Below are 17,960 nucleotides of genomic sequence, written 5' to 3' on the forward strand. Positions count from 1 at the left end.
GAGCAGTTTCCTAGAAATCCCCAAAACATTTAAAAAAGACATTGAAGTGATATGCACTCACTGGCCACTTTATTAGGTCCCCCTTGCTAGTACCGGGTTGGACCCCCTTTTGCCTTCATTCTTCATGGCATAGATACAACAAGGTGTTGGAAATATTTCTTAGAGATTTTGCTCCATAGTGACATGATAGCATCACACAGTTGCTTCAGATTTGTCGGCTGCACATCCATAATATGAATCTTCCATTCCACCACATCCCAAAGGTGCTCTATTGGATGAGATGTGGTGAGTGTGGAGGCCATTGGAGTACAGGGACCTCATTGTCCAGTGGTGAGATGATTGGAGCTTTGTGACATTATATACTGTATGTTTTAACCTTTTTTTTTCTGCATTGCAACTTTCTATGTAGGTCTCCAATAAATAAAATAAATAAATGAAAATGAAAAACTATTAAATTACTTTTAATAACAGGCCCCCTTGAAAAACCCATTTAGGCAAAAACGATTGTGACTTACAAGTTCCGACTAGATCCCCACAAACTGTATTGGCAGTAGCATTGCATGGATGTATGATTCCTTGTCCCTCTGGGCAACTATGGTACAGAGGAAAACGAGGTTAGTGGGGTCCAACGCAGAGCTTTGTGTCTGGTTATATATTATAGGGGGTCTATCTATAAAACAGTCACTGCTCGAATGTCAGAAGCATTCGTGCACACTGAGCGAAATGTCCAGTCATTTTTGTAAAAAATAAATGCCTTCTACTCCATCTAGTGGCCAAAATGCAGTACAGTATCGTTTTCTCATTGAAATATTTTGGGAAAACGATACCGCATTTTGGCCACTAGATGGGGTTGAGGTTTTATATAAGAGAATTGTATGGTGACTACATGAAACGTGATAAGATAATGGTATTATTGTCATGAACAACAATAGACTTTGACACAGTCATAAATTTCAAATTAATGCTGTAAAGTAATAATAAAAATAGAATATATATATATATATATATATATATATATATATATATATATATATATATATATATATATATTTTTTTTTTTTTTTTTTACAAAAAATAATAGTTAATAAAACAAATATATAGGTATATGTTAAAAATAATCATCTATAAAATGCACAGTAATATCTATAAAACATATAAATCAGGGGTATTACGTTAAATTTCAAGGAGGTCTGGTCAGTAAAATTTTCCTCCAGCAAAAGTCCCAATCTCATGTTTGTTCTATGACTTAGATCCTAGTATATATGTATTAATTACATGTCTATCAAAATAAGCCAAATACAATTTTCATAGCATGTCAATAATATTTTTTGATAATTTTTAGTGTGCCTCCTTATGCCCCCATAACAGTACCCCCTTACATCAGGTGCCCCTATACATCAAGTGCCCCTATCACAGTGCCCCCTTACATCAGGTGTCCCCATCACAGTGCCCCCTTACATCAGGTGTCCTCATCAGAGTGCCCCCCTTACATAGTTACATAGTTAGTAAGATTGAATAAAGACACCAGTCCATCCAGTTCTACCTGAGTGAGTGTGGGTGCGTGTCTACAATTGTCCCTATACATTGTGTCTCATTAAGATGCTCATTTATTATTATTATTTTTATTCAAGGTACCCATATAGCAACATCAATTTACGCAGCGCTCCACACATACATCGCACACTCACATCGGTCCCTACCCTCAAGGAGCCCACAATCCAAGGCCCCCAACTCACATTCATAAGCATGTCTTTTGTAATCCCCATCAGAGTGTCCGCTTACATCAGGTGTCCCCATCACAATGTTCCCCTTGCATCAAGTGTCCCTATCAGAGTGCCCCCTTTACATCAGGTGTCCCCATCCATCACAATGCCCCCTTACATCAGGTTTCCCCATCAGAGGGTCCTCTTGCATTTTTTTTTTACAAAAAATAATAGTTAATAAAACAAATATATAGGTATATGTTAAAAATAATCATCTATAAAATGCACAGTAATATCTATAAAACATATAAATCAGGGGTATTACGTTAAATTTCAAGGAGGTCTGGTCAGTAAAATTTTCCTCCAGCAAAAGTCCCAATCTCATGTTTGTTCTATGACTTAGATCCTAGTATATATGTATTAATTACATGTCTATCAAAATAAGCCAAATACAATTTTCATAGCATGTCAATAATATTTTTTGATAATTTTTAGTGTGCCTCCTTATGTCCCCATAACAGTACCCCCTTACATCAGGTGCCCCCATACATCAAGTGCCCCTATCACAGTGCCCCCTTACATCAGGTGTCCCCATCACAGTGCCCCCATTACATCAGGTGTCCCCATCACAGTGCCCCCTTACATCAGGTGTCCCCATCACTGTGCCCCCATTACATCAGGTCTCCCCATCACAGTGCCCCCTTACATCAGGTGTCCCCATCAGTGTGCCCCCATATTTCAAGTGCCCCTATCACAGTGCCCCCTTACATCAGGTGTCCCCATCACAGTGCCCCCTTACATCAGGTGTCCCCATCACAGTGCCCCCTTACATCAGGTGTCCTCATCAGAGTGCCCCCTTACATAGTTACATAGTTACATAGTTAGTAAGATTGAATAAAGACACCAGTTCATCCAGTTCTACCTGGGTGAGTGTGGGTGCGTGTCTACAATTGTCCCTATACATTGTGTCTCATTAAGATGCTCATTTATTATTATTATTTTTATTCAAGGTACCCATATAGCAACATCAATTTATGCAGCGCTCCACACATACATCGCACACTCACATCGGTCCCTACCCTCAAGGAGCCCACAATCCAAGGCCCCCAACTCACATTCATAAGCATGTCTTTTGTAATTCCCATCAGAGTGTCCGCTTACATCAGGTGTCCCCATCACAATGTTCCCCTTGCATCAAGTGTCCCTATCAGAGTGCCCCCTTTACATCAGGTGTCCCCATCCATCACAATGCCCCCTTACATCAGGTTTCCCCATCAGAGGGTCCTCTTGCATCAGGTGTCCCCATCAGTGTGCCCCCCTTACATCAGGTGTCCCCATCACAATGCCCCCTTTACATCAGGTGTCCCCATCAGAGTGTGCCCTTTTACATCAGGTTTCCCCATCAGAGTGTCCTCTTACATCAGGTGTCCCCATCAGTGTGCCCCCCTTACATAAGATGTCCCCATGAGAGTGTCCTCTTACATCAGGTCTTCCCATCAGTGTGCCCCCCTTACATCAGGTGTCCCCATCACAATGCCCCCTTTACATCAGGTGTCCCCATCAGAGTGTTCCCTTTACATCAGGTGTCCCCATCAGTGTGCCCCCTTTACATAAGGTGTCCCCATGAGAGTGTCCTCTTACATCAGGTGTCCCCATCAGTGTGCCCCCCTTACATCAAGTGTCCCCATCATAATGCCCCCTTTACATCAGGTGTCCCCATCAGAGTGCCCCCTTACATCAGGTGATGAAACCATGTTTCCTGTCCAACCACAGTGTCCCTTTTGCTGGAATATTACGCTTGGGGATGCCTAGGACTTGACCACTGTGGTCCTCACAGCACTCACATGATCAGGAGCCGGTCTTGCCAACTCCCAATCATTAGCAGAGGTGGTCTTTGTGCTGTGAGCGTGTGGGCATTAGAGCCCACCCTATCCCCTGCTGCACATATGCATGACGTGGGCAGGAAGAGGTTATATAAAGCCTTTTTTTTTTTTTGTCTCATTTTCTACCTATTCACTGTTGACATCAATGGTAACAATATGAAACATCTGTTTTGTTTGGCCCCAGCTCAGGCAGAGAAGAAAACAGATATGTTTCTTTGTTCTTAAATTCTAAAAATGTTTTTGTGGTTACCTTGAACAGGTTGAACAGGTCCCTGTGTTTGAGCAGTTCATGTTGGCCTGACATAAGTATGTTCCCTGTTTGCACTCACATAGGGTGTTCCTCGCCAGGGTACATTCTTCTACCAATACTTCATCTATAGCACAAGAAATAATCACATTATTACTACTTAAAATATGAAATATTTCCAACATTGCCTCATCAGGTGTTCACTATCAAATGATAATGGTCATCGTCAGGGGTCAGTAGAGGTTCTTTACCCTCTGACAGTTTCTTGACTTCCTGACCCAGGGTGACAACATTCCCTGAATGGCTAGCTGAGCAGGAGCAGCGTTGTCACCCTTGTATGTTCATTCCCTGTGGACTGCAAGCTGATGCATCAACAGGCAGTATGTAACCGTGTTCAGCTTGGAGTCCAAAGGAAGGTAAAGCTGGCCATACAATCTTCATTTTTTTTTAAATTCAGATTTCTCCATCCATGATATACGGCGCATATGAACGAATCTCCAGGGCTGGCTGTCAGAATAGTCCTTTGTAGCACAACCCCCGAAAGAGCCGCTGAGTGTAACACAGGTTGCTGGGGGAGCCAGGCACACAGAAACAACAGTCCATTCACTCCGGCTCATTAATCAATCTAGGGGTTGTCTTTTGGAATTTATTTGCTAGTAAAAACTTGGGAGGGGATTTGGAGGGGATACTCCAAAATGAAATGTATTGCTAGTAGAGGAAGCTCCTTAAGCCCCATAAACTCTGCTGAGTTTTTCCTTCAGATTTACCAAACCCATGTAGTGCAAGGGCCTGCCTGATTGCATACACATTGAAACTCCTAAGGTTTGACCTCATATTATATGGTTTTGGTAAATCTGAAGGAAAAACTCAGCAGAAAATCTGATAGCGTGTATGGGGCTTTAGGCTGCTTTCACACTGCTCCATTGAAAAAACATGGTAAAAGCGTATTTGCGTTTTTGCCATGTGTTTACCACATTTCCGGTGCATTTTGCACCTGTGAAAAAAGGACATATGACTCCAAAAATGCACCAAAAAAGCAACTGCAGGTCCTTTTTTTTTTTAAGAGTTGTTTCCATGTTTTTGAAGTGTTTTCCATTAAGTTCAATAAGGAGAAGTGTCTTTGTTGCGTTATTTTTACCGCACCAAACATGCACCAAAGACTGACTGGTGTGAAGTGCTCCATAGGATTTAATGATCATGCATTTTTTTCCACTTTTGGTAAGGCCAAAATGGTAGAAAAACTGATCAGTGTGAAAGGGCCTTAGCAGCAGTAGCACTAATGTAGGTAGACTGGAACTGTCCTTGGTTTACGGCTGGGGACCATGAAGCAGTATGAGCACAAGTAAAGGCAGAATGGAACACTCCACGGTTAATGGCTGGGGACCATGGAGTAGTATGAGCACAAGTAAAAGCAGTATGGAACAGTCCATGGTTCACAGCTGGGCACCATGAAGCAGTATGAGCACAAGTAACAGCAGAATGGAACAGTCCATGGTTCACAGCTGAGGACCATGAAGCAGTATGAGCACAAGTAAAGGCAGAATGGAAAAGTCCCTGGTTCATGGCTGGGGACCATGAAGCAATATGAGCACTAGTAATAGCAGAATGGAACAGTCCACGATTCATGGCTGGGGACCATGAAGCAGTATGAGCACCAGTAAAGGCAAAATGGAACAGTCCACGGTTAATGGCTGGGGACCATGGAGTAGTATGAGCACAAGTAAAGGCAGGATGGAACAGCCCATGGTTTATGGCCGGGAAACATTAGGCAGTATGAGCACAAGTAATAGCAGAATGAAACAGTCCATAGTTCATGGCTGGGGACCATGAAGCAGTATGAGCACAAGTAAAGGCAGAATGGAACAGTCCACAGTTAAAGGCCTGGGAACATGAAGCAGTATGAGCACAAGTAACGGCAGAATGGAACAGTCCATGGTTCATGGCTGGGGAGCATGAGCACAAGTAAAGGCAGGATGGAACAGTCCACGGTTAATGGTTGGGGACCATTAAGCAGTATGAGCACAAGTAAAGGCAGAATGGAACAGTCTATGGTTCATGGCTGGGGACCATGAAGCAGTATGAGCACTGGTAATAGCAGACTGAAACAGTCCATAGTTCACGGCTGGGGACCATGAAGCAGTATGAACACCAGTAAAGGCAAAATTAAACACTCCACTGTTAATGGCTGGGGACCATGGAGTAATATGAGCACAAGTAAAGGCAGGATGGGACAGCCCATGGTTCATGGCCGGGGAACATGAAGCAGTATGAGCACAAGTAATAGCAGAATGAAACAGTCCATACAAAGTTACAATGTACAGTCTGATTACTGGGGGAGGTAAGACTGAGGAAATGGTTCCTCTACCTTCTACAAAGTTACAATGTACAGTCTGATCATGGGGGGAGGGGAGGAGGAGAGGAGAGTATGAGGGAATGCTTCCTTCTGCCTGCAGTAAACTAATGTCATCAGTCTGCTGTAGGCAGGAGGAAGCATTCCCTCAGTCTCTTCTCCCCTAGTGATCAGACTGCAGCATTGTAACTTTGTAGAAAGCCACATTTCGACCTAGGCAAAGCCAGTGAACTGGAGCTCGAAGATTGCTTTTTAACAATAGGGGGAAACTTTCTCAAAAAATGAAACCTCTGCTGAGTATTGTGAGATGTGAGGAATGTATTCACACAGACTTGTAAATGTATTAAAATATCAAATTTTATTAGAAATGTAAGAAATACCTTCTCTACAAGCTTGGCATGGCAGGCAAGTTTTCAATCCATTAGGGAAGGCGGTAAAGTCTTTTCCAGTTGTGCAGATTCTGCAATCTCCCAGACCATGATTTACAGAGCAGGAGATGGAGACACGTGTGCCTGGAATACATTGTATAGGGGGGTCAAACCATCTTCCTTACTTCCTCAAACATCAAATATTATCACAGGATAGCAAAAAGATAAAAACAATGTAGACACGCTCATGGAGAAAAACAAACAAATAAGCATCAAGCACAGTATTGTATATACAATACTACAAATGATTAACAAAAGTGCAGCGCAAAGAACAAATATAACTGTTGTCTATAAGTGCAATAAAAACATGAACAATAGTAAAGGCATCCACTAAGAATTATTCATAAATAAAAAGTCTATACTGTAGGCCCCTGATGGCGTCAGTTGTGACGAAATGTGTAGGGCGGAGCGGCACATTATGTTGTTACCACCATCAATTTTTGATTAAACGTTAACTTGTACTTTAATGTCTATAGCCTGGCCAGGCATCAGGTTAGGTATCCTCATAGTTTTATCTTATTTGTTGCAGAAATCAGGTAAATATTTTGAGAATAAACCGTCACCTGCTGGGCACTTTTGGCAGCACCTATTGGACACAAAATATTCAGTGTCATTGCACGAGAAACTTCTATCTTGATAAGATGTTGGTTCGGTGATGTTTTCCAAAAAACTGAATGCAGTTGTGATCTGTAGAAAGAAAAAAAAAGCCTATTTTTTTACTTTGCTCTTGGTCCAACCATAACACATTTAGCTGTAACATTCACTATAGAAATAACAATGAACAACCACTCCCCTTCCAATGGAGGATGTACCACTGTCATCCCCCACCAAGTCTAAGGCCCTGGTGCTCAACCTGTGGTCCAAGGGTCAAATGCAGCCCTTTGCAGACAATAGTACTAATAGTGGGAGCATTGATTTGCAATCTGCTATAGAAACAATCTCTATCAGTCTCATGTAACATGTCCTCTGTCTGTTGCAGCAGGTCTCAAGTCTTCAACAACTGCTATAACATGTCTGCAGTCTCTGACCATTTCCTTCAGAATGTGTGCAAGGTTTTGGGGTAAGTGTTGAGGAGTGCCCAGTAAAAAAGTTCATGACACACTTCATTTTAGTCAAAATGTATATTGATATAAAGTATCAAGAAAAGCCAACACATTTCGGGTGACGAAAACCGATCCAACAGCTCAGATCAAACCTGATTTCAGGTATTTAGTCTCACCACTAGTCCAATCGTATCCTCAACTTCAGCCCTGAAGAAGGGTTTGGCGGTTCCCCCAAAACACAAGTATTCTTAATACTTTTTGTCAGGAGTCTCCAAACATTCTGATCAAAGGGCTGGTTTATTGTCCTTCAGACTCTAGGAGGGCCGGACTGTGGCCAGCGGGAGTGGACATTTTCCTGGCATCAGTGGGAGTAAACATCTGGTATTAGGGGGAGAAATAGTGCCGCATCGTTGGTATCATAGGGAGAAATAGTGCCCCATTAGTGGTGTCAGTGGGAGCAATGGTACTCCGTTGTCAGTGTCAGATGGCAGAATAGTGGTTCGTATCAGTGGAAAGAATAGTGTCCCAAGGGCCGGATAAAGGCAAGCAAAGGGCTGCAGTTTTGAGACCACTGCTCTATGTCAAAACAAATTTGGACTAAAATTCCTGAAATGTCATGAATAGGGGTAAGCTTTGAGTTTGAGTCGACAGTAAGTTTGACTCGAACATTGGGTGTTTGCCCATTCACCAAACAACAAATTTTATGGGACGTTTGCGGCAAATTTGAGCGCCCCATAATTCACTGCAAGAACGATTGATGATTGACCAAAGCATACACCTGACCTGCATGCTTTGGCCAATCACAGCTCACTCCTCAGTGAGAGCCATAATCATGGCTCAGTGGGACTAAGTCCACGCCCTACACTATATAAGGCTGCTTACACAGCGCCCGTATAGTGTGTTATAGTGGACGGAGATAGAGAGATTGAGCTAGATTAGACAGGCAGGTTAGTTAGTGGCATTGTATCTGATATATATATATATATATATATATATATATATATATATATATACAGTCAGACTAGTGTATATATATATATATATATATATATATATATATATATATATAAATATATATATATACTCTGCATTCAGTGTAGCCTGTGTATACAGTGCATTCGGCGGTGTACTGTAGATAATACAGTGCAGGCGGTATACACAGTATATAATACAGTATAGTGCGGTGTTAAAAAAAATAATACCCATCATGCCTGGAAGGCGTCCAAGGAGAGGCAGACGCTCACAGGCTACTAAAAGAGGGCAAGCAGCCTCTGAAATAATATTTAACAGCAGGGCCCGTTCCTGCACCCAACAAGAGTAACTGTGAGGGGTTACCACTAACACCTAAGGCCCAATTTTTCAGCAGAGTATATAGTGCAGTCAGTTTAGTATATATACTGCAGTTCAGAGTATATGGTGCAGTCCGTATAGTATATATACTGCAGTTCAGAGTATATAGTGCCCTCAGTGTAGTATATATAATGCAGTGCAGGGTATATAGTGCAGTGTACAATGTATAATGAAGTGTATTGAAGTGGTTAAGCAGAGCCCTATGACAGAATTAAGAAAAAAACGGCATTGGTTCCCCCCCGTCCATACCAGGCCCTTTGGGTCTGGTATGGACTTCGGGGGGGTGGGGCCCTCACGCCATTTTAAAAAGAAAATTGGCGTGGAGTTCACCTTAATATCCACACCAGACCCAAAGGGCTTGGTATGGACTGAGGGGGGGGGGGGGGGGGGACCCACGCTGTTTTTTCAAATGATTTTTTATGTATATTGCCGGGATCTGGCAATACATCACAGCCGTGAGCAATTTTAAATGACATTTTTTCCTTTAGAAATGTCATTTTGTTGCAGTACTTTTCTAAACATGGGAAAAATTTGTTACTTTACAGGCAGATTAAGGGACCCCCCAGGAACAATATTTAAAGGAATATATCATTTTTATTGTTTCACTTTAAGCATTCTTAAAATTATTGCTCCTGAAAAACAGCCGTTTTAAAATCTTTTTTTTTTCCATTGATACATGTCCTCTGGGGCAGGACCCGGGTCCCCAAACACTTTTTAGGGCAATAACATGCATGCGAACCTTTAAAATTAGCACTTTTGATTTTTCACGGTCGTGTCCCATAGACTTTAACGGTATTCGCATGTTTGCACAAATTTTTTGTCTGTTCGCAAGTTCTGGTGCAAACCAAACCGTCCGGGGGGTGCTCGGCTCATCCCTAGTCATGAACTCTTCTACTGGGTGCTCCTCAACACTCACACAAAAACTTTACACTTATGCCGCATACACACGAGCGGACTTTTCGACCGGACTGGCCCGACGGACCGAATCCGGCGGACAATCCGATCGCGTGTGGGCTCCATCGGACCTGCAGCGGACTTTTTCGGTCGAAAATCTGACGGACTTTAGATTTGGAACATGTTTCAAATCTTTCCGACGTACTCGAGTCCGGTCGAAAAATCCGCTCGTCTGTATGCTAGTCCGACGGACGAAAACCCATGCTAGGGCAGCTATTGGCTACTGGCTATCAACTTCCTTATTTTAGTCCGGTCGTACGTCATCGCGTACGAACCCGACGGACTTTGGTGTGATCATGTGTAGGCAAGTCCCTTTCGTTCAAAAGTCCGTTGGAAGTCCGCCGAAAGTCCGTCGGAAAGACCGTCGGACCAGTCCGGTCGAAAAGTCTGCCTGTGTGTACGCGGCATTAGTGTATGACCTGTATAACTGTATTTGAGAGATAGCAGCCCAAGACCAGAACAAGGTTTAGTCTACACTGCTCATTCACTGTTCACCAGTCCCTTTGAAGGAGAACGCATTCTGTGTTAAATCCAAAAATACCAATATCCCACTTCTACCAGTCCAACAATATTACACACAAACCAGTTCCATCATGTGCTTAGTTTCTGTCAGTCTTCTGTAAAACTAAATAATATATACTGAATATTATATCTGGCCCTTTGGTTCTTTCAGGGGCCATAGCTGAGGCACTCTATACTTCATATATTGCCAGCCACTGTCTAAGGTAACCAACTCAAAAAGTGTAGGAACTTGTGAACGTTCCCTTTACTCAGCAATTCCATACTGGAGAAGCCAACTCCAGCCCAACCTTTTTTTTAGCTTTGGAGAGCAGGGGGAAGAGTTAGCTGGGACCACACTGGGGAGATCAGATGAATAACTGTGGGGAGCACTTATTATGTTTTGCCCTTTCTGAAGAAAGTTTGCAGCAGCTCTTGCTGTCTAGAATCTTTGCAGTATGTGGACCATGGTGATCTGGGCAAGTGGGGCCATTGGGGTTTTGAAAAAGTATTTCCAAGGCTTTACAGGAGAAGCTGAACAAAATTGTCACAGTATTGTTTGTACTTTGTGGACTTCTGGTGCTCACAACAAGGTAGCAACCACAGATTATGTGACTTCCTAAAACATGCAGTGGAAGCTCAATATTATTTCTCCCCTATTTTCAAAAACAGCAAAACACTGTAAAGCCCAAATCCAGACTCAGCCCCCCATTCCAATGCCCACAACCCCAACCCCCCGCCCCCCCAGGCCACTTCCCCACTGGCTGTACATTTATTTATTTTTTTGTACTTACCTCTTTCCCAAGTCTTCAGGCTAATGATGTAATACATAGGGTACTTTTTATCATCAGATCTCCTCTTGGCAGTGGGCTGTCCTAAGGTGCCTAGAGAGTGATGATTTCCACATTATTAAACTGTGTGTGTAGGATTCCTTGGTGATGGCCCCTCAGGGGCGGGTCCAAGACACCCTACATCCACAGTATCGCCTCGTCTTCCCTGTTGGGTGATGCTGGACATCACCAAACCCAGTAGACTGTTGAGATCTTTTGGTGGTGGATAAGTACTGCGGGAGGGGGTTTAACACCAGCTGGGTGCCATTTTTGCCTGGAGTTGGGCTTTAAATATTAAATCACATATTCAAATAACAACATAGTCCTATAATTTGGTAGGTATTTACACAATATTATTGTATTGCTGCTAGGAGACTGTCATAACCCTGTATATTGGCTGTTGGACTGAACTGGAGACTGGCCAGTCTAAACAATGCTAAAAGATTTAATAGGACCTAAAGAATGTTGTATGAGACTACGTCTATTGTAAGCTCTGCAGTTACTGCATCAATTTTCTTTATACTTCCTGGATTCAAAACTAGAAGAAAGGTCTTTGACACAGTTATGCATTTTTTTGCCCCTTGGCATCAACATCTTCTTGTAAACTTGATCTATTACTTCACGTTGACAAATGTTATCTTAGGTGAAGGTCTTTCTTACCAATGAGCAGGATGTACTATTTTATCACACACCCTCTATATAAAAGATCCAAACATTTTGATAGACTGTAGGTGTGTCAAGGTTTGGTTCAGGTTTCCTAAAAATGTGGAATGCAGATATAATAACTTGAGATGGTAGAACACAAGTGTGGATCATACAGGGCACACGCCCACAGTGGATGTACAGTAGCAGGTCAACTGCCTCTAATTTCTTCCAAAGCCCAACTCTCTTCTCACTCCAGCATAGTACTCAGCACCCGCACATACTTCTCAGAATGGGATGTCTAGGCTGGATCGTTTGCAACAGAAATAACATTTACTTGAACAAGAACGAATGCATAGAGTCCATTCAACAAAACCACTTCAATGATTGCAACCGTGTTTTCTTGGTGAAAAAGAGCTTATTCCTCCTTCAAAGACAAGCTAGTGCCTCGCTCTACCTATAGTAGATCAGAGTCTCAAACAGCTACACAGGGGTAACAATCCAAAGCTGCTCAAATGGTGAAAAGAAGTAGCCTTTTCTCTCTCTAAATTGGGTCCAACTCCCCGAGTCTTCTAATTGGCAACTCCCTAACTAGACTCCTAAATACCTTTGGGCAGCCATTCCATGGAATCCTAAGGTTCCTTCACAAGTTGGTAGGGGTTCCTCGAGCTGTGACCCCCCCACCCCCAGCATGACAACAATGATCTTTTTAGCAGTCTGTCAGGCTGGGTTCACACATGTCCAGTGCGCATTGTATGTCCGTTTTCACTGCAAATAATAATACAAAAAAAATGTTCAGTTTTTTCAGATGTGTTTTTGTCGTGGTTCTGAAGCAAATTCCCAAGGCTTAGGACCAGATTTTTGTCATAGTTGCGATTTCAGTGCTGGCCAATACCTAGTAGATAAAGGGTGTCAACTCCTGTAGTAGTAGAGCAATCCGTGCTGAAATCCTGAACTGAGTCCTAAACAAAACTGAACACATGTGCAATTCAGAAGCGTTCCTATAGAACTCAATGAGCTGGGAGTTCGCAACTGAACCACACCGCAGTGCTCAGAAAACAGACAGGACTCTTGCTAAATTCGCACTGCTGATATATGTGAAAAGCTTCAATAGAAATCAAAGTTATTTCACATGCCATGCGAATCGCATGCAGTTCAAAATGCATATATGTGAACTGAGCCTAAGCGTGACATTTTGACCACCACTTTAAAGGGATCATTCTTCCCATTGACCACCAATGTTAGGGACATTCTCCAAACTGAGACCTGAGGACTTAATTTTTAGCAGGGGTTCTCTGAGACCTGGGGATTATTTTAAAGGGACCCCTGAGGGGAACCAAAAAGGATGGAGGTGGCGCGCTACCTGGTAATTTCATGGAACGGCGGCACATCCTGTATTTCCTGGTGGCCCTTCCCAGAAACCGGAAAGGGGACCCCATGGAACAAAATGCTCCATACATCATAGTGAATGAAAAATTGATAATTGAATGGTTAAAAAATGGTGATTAGGGAAGAGTGAGGACATGTCTCAGCTGGTGTCTTAAGATGAGGCGTGGAATGCACGCCGGTGCCGTTTTGGAACGCCTGAGATGTGATATCCAGGTGTCCCCTACTGCCAGTTTTGGTGCAAATTTTTAATGGGAGGCGTATCAATAAATACTGCAACGATTACACGTGAGCCTCACGCCCCAAATGATGTCCAATAGGATGAAACGCGTCGGTTGATGTTCATCGCTGCTTATGCCTATATGTTACTAACAAGCTGGTTTTATCGGATTTGCTGTAAGTGAAAACCTCCCTTTTTTTTGTATCATTAAACTTCATACAGTATCACACTGTGTGCAGTTATTTGTTTTTCATGCATACCATCATGGATCATTGCAACAGATAGCTAGCATTTTTTTTAAAAGAAAATCAACAATGGCTCACTTTGTATTTTTCTCAAGAAAGGTTTACTTTAAAGGTCATTTTTTTTTTAAACAAAGTTATGTAGTCATTAAAAGTAAATAAATGGGTTTATTGGAATTTAACATAATATCTCCATGAAGCCCCTGAATTTCTCTAAATGTCAGCCTCCGGTAATCCCCTTTACAGCAACAAAGAGGTAGAATTTCAAAGTCAAACAGGAGGGTACTTGTGCTTTGTGAATAAACATTCCAATCTCTATGTTTTCACTTAGTGCCGGTTCACACAGGGGCGACTTGTCAGGTGGCCTAGCCGCCTGACAAGTCGCCTCCCGTTCTGTACAATGGAACCGTTCTAATAGGAGCGACGCAAGTCGCTCCGACTTAGAAAAAGGTTCCTGTACTACTTTGGGGGCGATTTGCATAGACTTCTATACAGAAGTCGTTTTGCAAGTTACCGTGGAAGTCGTGTGCAGGTCGCCTTGGTGAGGTGACCTGCAAGTCGTGCCGCCCCTGTGTGAACCGGGGCTAAAGCCTTGTTCACATCATGGTGCAGAGACGTCAGTTTTTCTGAACGAGTTCTACAAGGGCACAAAAAAAAACAATTGTTCTCTATGTGCCCTTTTCACAACACAACACTGTTATCACATGCAGATTTTTCCTGCATGGGAGATAAAACTGACATGGCATCAACATTGGTGTGAATCGGGCACATAACTGACATGCATGTAAACTGATGTAAACTAGACATGTGCAATTCATTCAGTTCCGAATTTGTTTTTTAACAAATTTTGACAAATTCGTTAATTCCGAAATTTCGGAATTTCCGAATTTTTCAATTTGCGAAATTTCAGAAATTCAGAATTTTTCAATTTCCGAAATTTCGGAAATTCCGAATTTCAGATTTCCGAATTTTCGAATTTCCGAAAATTAGAAATTTTGGAAATTTGGAATTTTCGGAATTCGGAAATTCTGAATTTCAGATTGCCGAATTTTCAAATTTACGAAAATTCGAAATTTTGGAAATTGGGAATTTCGGAATTCGGAAATTGGAAATTTCAGAAATTCTACAATTCGAAATTTCGGAAATTCGAAATTCGGAAATTCGAAATTTTGGAAATTAGAAAATTGGAAAATACAAATTCAGAAATGCGAAATTTCGGAAATTCGGACATTTGAAAACTTAAAATGAGGAAATTCGGAATTTCGGAAATTTGGAAATTTGAAAATCCGAAAACAAGAATGAAAATCTGAAAATTAAAAAAAATGAAAATCCGAAAATTCGAAAAAACTCGAAAATCTGAAATAACTAACTAATAATAACTTTTAAATTATAGGTATTGGAATTTCCTTTCAAATTTGGTTGTTAATGAACGTAACAAAGTACAAATTTATCCAAAGTTACGAATTTACCTTTTTATTATTATTATTTATTATTATTTGTTCCATTCCATTTGTTTAGATGCGGCATTCGTTATTTCGGATAATTCATAACTTCAGATAAATTTGTATTCGTTACGTTCACTAACAGCTAGATTTGAAAGGAAATTCCAATACCTATAATTTAATAGTTAGTTATTATTAGTTAGTTATTATTTAGAATTTTAGTGATTTTCTTTCTTTTTTTCAGGTTTTCAAATTTTCGGATTTTCGAATTTTTTAATTTTTGAAATTCCGAAAATGCAAAAATTCGGAATTCGAAAATTCGGAAATTTGAAAATCCGAAATTCGGAAATTTGAAAATTCGAAAATTAAAAAATTCGGAAATCCAAAAATTCGAAAATCCGAATTTCCGAATTCCGAATATTCTAATTTACGAAAAAAGCAAAAAAACGAATGAAACTAAAACAAACACATTTTTTGTCAGTGCACATGTCTAATGTAAACTGATGTCTCTGCAAGGGAAATCTGCACAGTTTTCCCATCAGTTTTCATGCACTTATGGTGTAAACGAACCTTTTATGCCTAAGCCTTTTTCTGACACTTGTTGCTTACAAGTTAAAATCAGTAATTTTTGCTAGAAAATTACTTAGAACCCCCAAACATTATATATATTTTTTAGCAGAGACCCGAGAGAATAAAATGTTGTGACTTTTTATGTAACACTGTATTTGCGCAGTGGTCCTTCAAATGCATTTTTTTTTTGGGAATAAATACACTTTCATGAATAAAAAAAACAAAACAGTAACATTAGCCTGATTTTTTGTATAATGTGAAAGATGATGTTCTGCCAAGTAAATAGATACCTAACATGTCACGCTTTAAAATTGGGCACACTGGTCGAATGGCGACAAACTACGGTACTTAAAAATCTCCATAGGCGACCCTTTAAAAATGTTTACAGGTTACATGTTTAGAGTTACAGAGGAGATCTTGTGCTAAAAGTATTGCTCTCACTTGAACAATCACGGCGATACCTCACATGTGTGGTTTGAACACTGTTTTGTGAATGCAACTCGTATGCGTTCGCTCCTGCGTGTGAGCGGAGGGATGGGGCGCTTACATTTTTAAAAAAAATTTTTACACTGTCCCTTTAAATTTATTTGAGCACTTTTATTGCTGTCACAAGGAATGTAAACATCCATGTGACAGTAATAGGCGGTGATAGGTACTCTTTATGGAGGGATCTTGGACCTTTAAGTCTTCAGCAAACCGGAAGTGATGTCGTGACATCGCTTCCGTGTTACTAGATCTGAGACCTGATCAAAGCCGATTCTGTGCCGGCTGGTCGCTCCGGTGGGACGGGAGAGCCCAGGCGAGCCGCGGAAGGCAGCTGCATTGGCTGTTATTACAAGAAAGTCGACTGTTCGCTCTAAGGCTGAGTTCACATTTAGTGCGCTGTGAGACATCACATGTGATTCGCTGATTACATGCGATGTCTGTGTGATGCAAATTCAGCCATACAGATTGTATGGCTGAATTTGCATCACATTTGGACCAAAGTCCTGCAGGACCCTTTTTTTGGTCCGCAACAGAATCAGATCACATGGGTGTTTTACACCCAATGCGATCCGACTCATGTCCGAATTGACAGTTCGCACTGAGATATACAAACTGATCTGGGGGGTGTCATTAACTTTGTATTGGCACTCCCAGTGTGAACTGCCTGCGAGTCGGGTGCGATGCGCAGGGCTGGATTCGCAGGGCTTCCCGCATCACACCAATGTGAACTGAGCCTTAATAACAGCACCAGTGTGAAGGCTGCAGCTGCAGGCATCCCCCAGGTACAACCCCTTGAAGCCGAAGGCTGCATATTTGCCTTACATCCGCATCAAGGGGTTAGGGTTTTTTCTCTCTGACAATCACAAATTCTTCTGTTTAAAAACCACAGACAGACCCATTACAACACCATAGTTGTGGAGTACATATTTATAAAAGTACAAAACATCATTGGGAACGGTATGGATTGCAGAGTCAGAAACACCCCAATCCCCTAGGACTCGGGCTGTAGCAGCTATTGGCCGTAAAGCAGTATGTATTGTATTTAAAAGAAAATTTTTAGTTATTGTGTGTTTCACATGCGGAGCTTTTAAAGACCCAATTTTTTGTTCCTTCCAGATTTTATATATTTAGGGGGTGGTATCGGTTGATAGTTTGCCCTATAGATGTTACAATTACCATAGTTGTGTAATGCACATCACGGATAGTTTTGCATATGCCGATTTTCATCCAACACGTCATTTGGTGCAGCTTTCCCTTTTTAGGGTTGCATATGCAATTAAAATAATAAGAACACAATAGGGACTGTAGGTTTGTTCGTAAGTCGAAGTTGTTCGTAAGTCGCAACACTGCATTTGTGAGTGTAACTTCCAGTCGGAATGTTGTCTGAGGCCAGTGGCGGCCTGTCCATAGGGGGCGCATGGGTGCCGCCCCCCCCCCCCCCTCCAGGCAGCCACAAAAAAAAAGTAAAAAAAAATAATTTATTTTTAATATTGGCCCTGAAAAAAAAAAAAAATGAAAAAAAAGGTCCTTAAGTGCACTGTGTTCGGACGCCGGAGACACGGTGCGACGCTGGACACATTGCACTTATGGGAAGCACCACGTCTATGCAATCACGAGATTTCAGACGTGGCGCTGCATTTGCGGGCGTTTAGCCTGCCTTGCGGCGTTTTCTGAAGCGTCGAGTAG

The 17,960-nt window shown here is 41.7% G+C and overlaps 1 protein-coding gene across 1 annotated transcript in view; it reads right to left on the reverse strand.

The window, feature by feature from the left end:
* LOC141111933 (uncharacterized) overlaps positions 1-17,960 on the reverse strand; it is a 53,849-nt gene that overhangs the window by 17,829 nt on the left and 18,060 nt on the right. Inside the window, exons 2-5 of the mRNA XM_073604154.1 lie at positions 7,175-7,298; positions 6,564-6,695; positions 3,837-3,960; positions 516-592 (exon numbers count right to left, since the gene is read on the reverse strand). Of these exons, the coding sequence (XP_073460255.1) occupies positions 516-592; positions 3,837-3,960; positions 6,564-6,695; positions 7,175-7,298 (457 nt within the window). The remainder of the gene's footprint in view (positions 1-515; positions 593-3,836; positions 3,961-6,563; positions 6,696-7,174; positions 7,299-17,960) is intronic.

Source organism: Aquarana catesbeiana, linkage group LG11, assembly GCF_042186555.1.
Source record: "Aquarana catesbeiana isolate 2022-GZ linkage group LG11, ASM4218655v1, whole genome shotgun sequence".
Lineage (NCBI taxonomy): Eukaryota > Metazoa > Chordata > Amphibia > Anura > Ranidae > Aquarana > Aquarana catesbeiana.